We start from the raw sequence: 7,664 nt of genomic DNA, 5'->3' as shown, positions 1-7,664 counted from the left end.
TTTGGACTCCGTTCCTGCTTCTCCTCCCGTCTCCCTGGGCAGCACTGAGGGAGAGGAGTCGGGAATAAAGGGTCCTGATAGTGCTCTGGGGTCCCCTCCCATGGAGGAGCTATGGGGAGGGGCAGGATGGCAGCTCTGTCACCTCTGCCATCACTCAGGGGCTGGGAGGAGCCCCTGGCTCCGTCTGGCCCCGAGTGCTGCCGTGGGTGATGCTGGCGGGCGATCCCGGCAGATGGACCCGCCTGTAATTGCAGATCAAGCAGCCAGAGGCCAGAAGGGTCCCCCGTGGGGAGAGCTCAAGTTAAACTAAAAGGCTGTAAATCTCCAGGCACCTGTCACTGGCCTGGCCCCCCCCATCCCTGGCTTCCTCTCCAGCTTCCAGCCGTTCTCCTGCGCCCTGGCAGGGCTTGGTCCCCGAGATGCTGCTCCTCGTGCCCCTCTCTGCTTGTTTCTGGGAGCAAAACAGCTCCAAGAGTAACATCTTCCCTTGAAGGGACATGAGTCCCTTCCCGAGAGGTGGGAAGGGTCTGCAAGGGTGGCAGAGACCCCCAGAGCCTCCCTCCCCACCTGTTCCCCCTTTCCCTCTTCCCCGAGCAAGGGGCTCCTCCTGCAGCTCGTTACTCTCCCGTACGTTTATTGTGCTAATCCACAAGGATTAAGTTAAACCAGTCAGCGCAAAATCCAGTGTTTTCCAGCCCATCAGGGCCAAAATTACTGTCCAGTGTTAAGATGGGAAGGGGGAGGGCTGGGCAATGGGGCTGCCGGGGGGAGGAGGAGCCCCAGCGCTGCCCCACTGCAGCAGGGACGGGAATAGGGCGAGGTCCGGGTGCCGTGGGGACCTCCCCGGGGGCCAGGGGGTCCCCAGCGTGGGGTTAGATCTTGGGGCGCCAGCCCTTGATGAACTGCATGATCTTCTTCACCTGGAGCTTGGTGAGGCGGAAGTCGTCGGCCAGGATCTCCTCGCTGAGCTGCACGAAGATGCTGCCGTCGATGCGCTCGCGGGCGAAGAAGCTCACGACGTCCTCGGAGAGGCCGATGAAGCGCAGGCACTTGGACACCTCCTCCAGCGACAGGGCCGACAGGTCGGCGGGGGGCAGCCAGGCCGCGCTGTCCCCGCCGGGCCGGGGGGCGGCCGGCGGGGCCCCCCCGTCCCCCCGCGCCGCGGGCGGCACCTCGATGACACCCTGGGCCAGGTACAGGCGGGCGACGCCCTCGGCCCCGCGCAGGACGGCGGGGGACAGCGGGGACGCCCCCCGGATGACGATGCCGTCCCCCTCCAAACCCTTGGGGGGCCGGGGGGGCGCCGACGGCTCCTCGAGGGGGGCGAAGGGCTCCGGCGAGGAGGAGGAGGAGGGGGGGGCGGCCGGGGCCGAAGGTGCTTTGGACCACTCGGGGCTCTCGGGCCACTCGGCCGCGCCGGCGAAGGGGTTGAGGGCGCCGAAGGGGGCAAAGCGCTTCTGGGGGTGCGGGGGCTTGAGGCGGGGGCAGCTGCGGAAGGGCTTCAGGGGGGGCTCGGCCCCCGGCAGCGGCGGCGAGCAGCCACTGCCCGCCCCGGCGCCCGGCTCGGCGTATGCCCAGGGGTCGGACCAGGAGCCGGGCGGCGGCTGGGCCGAGGCGGGGGGCAGCGGCCGCCCGGGGGGCTCCCCGGCCTTGCAGTCGCCCCAGGTGCAGGGGTAGCAGTACAGGGAGTAGGCGTCGGGCGAGGGTGAACCGCTGCCGCTCCGCGGGGCCGACCTGCCGGGCAGGGGAGCGTCACCTTCACCCCGTCCCCACCGGGGACCCTCCACCCCCGGCCTTCAACCCGCCGCCCCATCCCCACCCCGCGGCGTCCCCGGAGCCACTCACCCGTCGTGGAGCCCCGAGGAGTAGTAGGAGAGGCTGGGGCTGGGCGAGGGCGCCAGCTTCGGGCAGCGCAAGGGGGCCGGGGGGCTGCAGGGGCCCGGGGCGCGGCTGCCCCGGGGCGGCACGGGGGGCGCGTTCAGCAGCCGGCACTCCTCCTTCACCTGGGAACGGGGGCGAGCGCCGTCAGACCCCCAGGCCCCGGGGCCGGGGCACCCCGCGGCTGGAGGGCGACGATCGAGCCCCGAAGCTCTGGGTGACAGCGGGGTCACCTGGGACCCGTGCACTGCCTGGCGGGGGAAACCCTCCAAAATTTGGGTACTCCGTGATGAAGGGGAGCCTGAAATTACTGGGTACTGAAAGTTGGGTACTCTGTTGTGCAGAGAAGGTCAGAAGATTTGGGTGCCCCGCAGTGCTGGGAAGCCCAAGAGCTTCAGGTACCCTCGGTGGTGCAGAGCCCTGGGGAACCGGGGACCGAAGAGGATTTGGGTGTCCAAGCAGAGATGGAGAGGGACCCCCGGGCCAGGGGACGGGGCTCTGGGGAGGGGGTCGGGCTGGCCCTGCCGCGGGACTGGTTGTGCTACGGGGATCACCGTGCGGTGAGCGGGCTGAGAGACCCCCGGTGTGTCATTCCCCAGCCCCGGGGGTGCCATTCCCCAGCCCCGGGGACAGGACCGCGGCTCTTACCGCCTCCGATTTGGGTGGCACCGGGGGCGGGGTGTCCCCGCGGGGCTCGTCCCCGGGGCGGTGCGCGGAGCCGAAGGACACCAGGTCGGGCCGGCCGCCGGTGCTGCCCGGCTCGCAGCAGCCCTCCGGGCCGGCATTGCTCCAGAGCTCCTCGTAGGGAATCTCCAGCGGCTCCTGAGTCCTGAACTCGGGCTCGGCCCAGTCGGGCGTCATGTACTCGCGGTCGGGGTCGGGGAAGTCGGGCAGCGGCGGGCGGGGGGCGGCCCCGCCGAGGCCCCGCGGTCCGTGGCAGCGGGCGGGGGGCTCCCGGGGGGGCTCCCGGGAGCCGCAGGCACAGAGGGAGAGGCGCTGGAGGGGCTGGCTGAGCTCGTCGCGGGCGCAGGCGGGCAGGCAGAGCCGCAGGCGCCGCGGGCTGGCGCATTCCTCCAGCAAGTCCGGCTTGGCCTCCCGCACGGCCCGCGAGTACTCGTCGGGGTTGAAGCGGTCGTGGCAATACGCGGCGCTGTCCCGCAGCAGCTTCTCCAGCTGCGGGTCCCCGGCCAGCAGCCCCTCGGGCAGCTGGAAGCGGGGCATGTCGGTCAGCAGGAGGAAGTGGAAGGGCACCAGCTCGTCCCGCCGCAGGATGCAGCACAGCACCACCGTCTTGGAGATGATGCTGACCAGCTTGTAGCAGTGCCCCTCGCGGATGGCGTGCAGGTCGTAGGGGTTGCGGGCGGGCCGGCTCGGCACCGCCACGTTCACGGGCAGCCGCACCTTCTCGATGATGCTGCGGATGGTGTGCTCGCCCTCCTGCAGCCGCAGCTCCAGCGGGCTGCGCGTGCTGAAGCGGCCCTTGCACTGGAAGGGCAGGCTCAGGCTCTCGTTGGTGCGGTGGTTCATGCAGATCAGGCACGGCATCTTGCCCTTCACCTGCCGCGCCCCCGCCGCCGGCGCCGCCTTGCCCAGCTTGCGCAGGAGGGTGTTGAAGCGCGACTTCTCCTTCACAGTCTTGGCGCAGAGGATCTCAGCCTGCCCCATCAGCGTCAGCTCGTCCCCCGCGTTCAGCGTGAAGTTGTAAACCTCGCTGTCCTCGCTGAACTCCCCCGACACCACCTGCCCCGGCGTCGCAGCCCAGCGTGAGACCAGAGCCCTGCCAGGGCGTCCCACACCGACCCTGACGTCCCACCGCTATCCTGTAACGCCCCCCTGCCATCCCCTGGTGTCCCACCACAATCCCTCGTGCTCCACCACCATCTCCTGGCATCCCACCGCCATCCCAGGTGTCCCACCACAATCCCTGGTGTCCTGCAGCCTACCCCTGACATCCCACCGTTACCTCCTCATGTGCCACCGCTCCCTGCTGTCCTATCATTGTTCTCTCCTGATGTCCCCCATCTGCCCCCTGATGTCCCACCACCATCCCCTGCCGCCTCGCCCCGCTCCCGACACCCCCCTCCCGCCCCACCTCTGTCCCCGCTGTCCCCTGACGTGCCACCACCGCTCCCTGCAGTCCCAGCCCCGTCCCCCGCTGTCCCCGCGGACCTTGACGCTGAAGGTGATGGCCTCCATGACGAAGATGCGGTCCGGGAAGGTGCTGGCCACCTCCTCCACGCTGTTGAAGTACTGCACGGGCTCTCGGATGTCCCGGTCCTGGTCCAGCAGCTTGAACTTCCCTGCGGGGTCCCCCAATCCCACGCAGGTGAGAGGAGCCCGGCTGCAGCACTTGTCCCAGGGACTGCTGTCACCCCCCTCGGGCCACCACAGCCCCTCTCGGGGGGGGCAACCACCCTGAGGACGGCCTGGGGTCCCCCCCACACCTCTGGGGACATTCCTGCGGGGACCCCAGAGCATCCCCCGTCCCTGCAACCCCCACAGCAGCACCCGGGGGGGCTCTGGGCGGGCACACGGGGTGTCTTGGCAGTGCCACTCGTCATCCCCGGAGCTGCAGGGCCCCCCAAAAGTGTCCCTGTGGGTGGAGGGACTCAGAGCGGCCAAAATTGCAAGGGGTGCCCGTTACCCCCGAGAAACCCCAAACTCGGGTCCCAGCCCCGCCAGGGCACAGAACCCCCGCTCTGCCCCACGCCTCGGGTGGGAGGGGACCTGGGAGGGGGCCCGGGGGCTCTGCAGCGGGAGGGAGAGGCAGGAGCAGGAACGGGGGGAGCAGCGGCCGCAGCCAAAGCGCCGCCGGCGGCATCGGCTGGCGGGGACGGACCTGAGGGGAATATTAATCCCCCCTGCCCGCGCCAGGCCGCTGCCCCTCGCCGGGGAGCCGGGCACGGCTGCCCCTCGCAGGCCCCGGGGCACACGCGAGCGCCGAGGCTGCAGCGGGGGCAGCCCCCCATGCCGGGCACGGCAGAGCCCCCCCAAGGCTGTTAACGCAGTGCCCTCCCCTCCTCATCCCCCGGGTCCGGTGATTGACCCCTCCCCCGCTCCACTGCCCATCATTTATTCATTAGCAGGACTCATCACCGCCCGCCGCCACTTACAGGGGTCGGTAAGGCTCTGGCTGCGGCGGCGGCCGGCAGCTCAGCACCTCTGTCTGCACTGCCGGCCCCAGTCCCTTCCCAGCCTCATCCCATTCTCCTCCCAGCCTCTTTCCATCCTCATCCCAGCTCCTTCCCAGCCCCTTCCCATCCTCATCTCAGCCCCTTCCCAGCCCCTTCCCATCCTCATCCCATCCTCATCCCATCCTCCTCCCAGCCCCTTCCCATCCTCATCCCAGCCCCTTCCCATCCTCATCCCATCCTCATCCCATCCTCCTCCCAGCCCCTTCCCAGCCCCTTCCCATCCTCATCCCAGCCCCTTCCCATCCTCATCCCATCCTCATCTCAGTCCCTTCCCAGCCCCTTCCCATCCTCATCTCAGCCCCTTCCCAACCCCTTCCCATCCTCATCCCATCCTCCTCCCAGCCCCAGCTCCTCCCCAGCCTGCCCTATCCCATCCTATCCTCATCACCGTCCCTGTCCCATCCCTTCCCCGTCGTGGTTCATCCCTGCCTGCTGTTCCCATCCCATCCTCACCCCTCTCCCGTTCCCAGTTCTATCCCATCCTACCCCTGTCTGCATCCCATCCCATCCCATCCCATCCCATCCCATCCCATCCCATCCCATCCCATCCCATCCCATCCCATCCTCACCCCTCTCCCGTTCCCAGTTCTATCCCATCCTACCCCTGTCTGCATCCCATCCCATGCCATCCCGCCCCATGCCATGCCATGCCATGCCATGCCATGCCATGCCATGCCATGCCATCCCATCCCACCCTTGTCCCCGTCCCTGCCCGTCCCCTCTGCAGCCCCCGCAGCCCCGGCAGGGCAGGGTGGGGGAGCAGCCCCCAACCCAGAGCAGCTCCTGCCCGGTCCGGGCCGCACTGGAGCAGCCCCAGCGCAGCCCCAGCGGGCCGAGGGGCAGGGCCCGGCCCTGTCGCCCCGGGACACCGTCCCCGCCGTCCCCAGCCGGCCCCACCTGGGTACTGGAGCGGGATGTCGATTTTGGGGCCGATGACGTAGTGTCCCTCCTCCAGGCTGTGCGCCGTCACCGTCGTCCACTGCCGGCACGAGTGGACCAGCAGCACGTCCTGGGCCGTCACCCCCTCCACGCGCTCCCCTGCGGGGGGACAGGGCTGTCACCACCCCCAGGACCCCCCCGCCCCCCCGGGCGCCGCCGGACGGAGCGAGGGATGAGCAGGTGCCGCTGCCAAGAGCTGCCAGTTGCCCGGAAACAATTTCTTTGTCCCCCTGAAAAGCTGCAGCCGCCGCAAACAAGAAGTTTATTGAGCCGGGCCCGGCGCGGGCCCCCGCTCCCCATGGAGGCACCCCGACACCCCCAGGGCCCCTAGCACCCCTGTGCCTGGGCCTCTCGGGCACGCCGGGTGACACTGCACGCCTGAGGTGACACTGCCACGCCAGGGTGACACTGCCACGCCAGGGTGACCCCCTGCGCCCCCCGCTCCCCGAACCCCACAACCCCCCCCAGGCGGGCAGGGGTCACAGCCAGGACCCCCGGCCAGGCCGTGTCCCCAGGAGCGTGGAGAGGGACGCGGTGGCTCCCGGCCCGTGCCAGCAGCTCCGGCGTCACCCGGCAAAGGTGACAAGGGGGACCAGAGCTGGGCTCATGGGGGGCTGCCCCACACCCCCTCACCCCCTCTGGGCAGGAGCGCAGGGACCCCGTGAGGGTAGCCCTGGCCCGCCGCCCCAGCCCTCGGCCCGGGGATCCGACCAGCCCTGGACCCGGGACAGCAGCTTGGGCACATCTCACCCGCCCCCCAGCCTTCCTCCCTCCCTCCTCCTCCTCACTTCGCACTCCCTTCCTTCTCCTGGTCCCTCCAGTCTTCTTCCTCTCTCATCCTCACCCTCCAATCTTCTTCGTCTCCTCTTCTTCCAGCCTTCCCCACTCCTTCCTCCTCGTCCCTCCAGCTTTCCTCCCTCCTCTTCCTCATCCCTCTAGCCTCCATCTACCCTTTCTCTCTCCTCTCCATTCCTTTAGTCTTCTTCCCTCCTCTTCCTCACCTCTCCATCTTCTCTATTTCCCCCCTTGCCCCTTCACCCTCCATCTCTCCCTCCAAGCCTTCCTCCCTCCTCCCCATCCCTCTGCCCTCCACTCCTCCTTCCTCATCATCACTCCAGTCTCCCTCTCTCCTCTTCCTCCCTCCCTTCTCCTGGTCCCTCCATCCTTCGTCTCTCCCTCTTCCCCATCGCTCCAGCCTCGCTCCCTTCCTCCTCCTCCTCACTCTCCAGCCTTCCTCCCTCCTCCCCATCCCTCCGCCTTCCACCCCTCCCTCCTCCTCATCACTCCATCCTTCCTCCCTCCTCCTCATCACTCCAGCCTCCCTCTCTCTGTCCCCTCCATCCTCCCTCTCTCCCTCCTCCCGGTCCCTCCACAGCCTTCCTCCCACCCCCCTTCTCCTCCCCACCACTCCAACCTCCCTCCCTCCCTCCTCCTCCTCCTCCTCGTCCCTCCAGCCTTCATCCCCCGGGGCGCTCCCCCGCCTGGCTCACCCTGCCCGAGGCAGACGAGGGTGGGCAGGCGGCACTGGCTCACGATGGCGTCGAGGGGCAGCGCCGCGGGGCTCCAGCGGAGCCGGGCCAGCCCCGCCGCGAGCTTCTCCATCGCATCGCGGCTCAGGCCGGCCCCGGGCCGGGCTCCATCGCCGCCGCCGCC

The 7,664-nt window shown here is 69.3% G+C and overlaps 1 protein-coding gene across 2 annotated transcripts; it reads right to left on the bottom strand.

The window, feature by feature from the left end:
• Window positions 1–618: 618 nt before the first annotated feature.
• Window positions 619–7,664, bottom strand: GAREM2 (GRB2 associated regulator of MAPK1 subtype 2). 2 transcript variants are annotated; one of them, XM_050330855.1, is made up of 6 exons: window positions 7,502–7,664; window positions 5,970–6,110; window positions 4,048–4,178; window positions 2,527–3,618; window positions 1,846–2,003; window positions 619–1,734 (listed from the first exon to the last, which is right to left on the bottom strand). In XM_050330855.1, exons 1-6 carry the CDS (start codon window positions 7,611–7,613, stop codon window positions 873–875), a joined length of 2,496 nt encoding a protein of 831 aa, XP_050186812.1. In that variant the 5' UTR covers window positions 7,614–7,664; the 3' UTR covers window positions 619–872. The 2 variants fall into 2 exon arrangements, with proteins under 2 accessions (XP_050186812.1, XP_050186813.1); XM_050330856.1 differs by lacking the exon at window positions 7,502–7,664 and adding an exon at window positions 6,800–6,907.

The sequence above is a fragment of the Myiozetetes cayanensis genome, unplaced genomic scaffold (assembly GCF_022539395.1).
Source record: "Myiozetetes cayanensis isolate MyiCay16 unplaced genomic scaffold, myiCay2020 scf45, whole genome shotgun sequence".
Classification (NCBI taxonomy): domain Eukaryota; kingdom Metazoa; phylum Chordata; class Aves; order Passeriformes; family Tyrannidae; genus Myiozetetes; species Myiozetetes cayanensis.
This window is presented reverse-complemented; position numbering and strand designations above follow the sequence as displayed.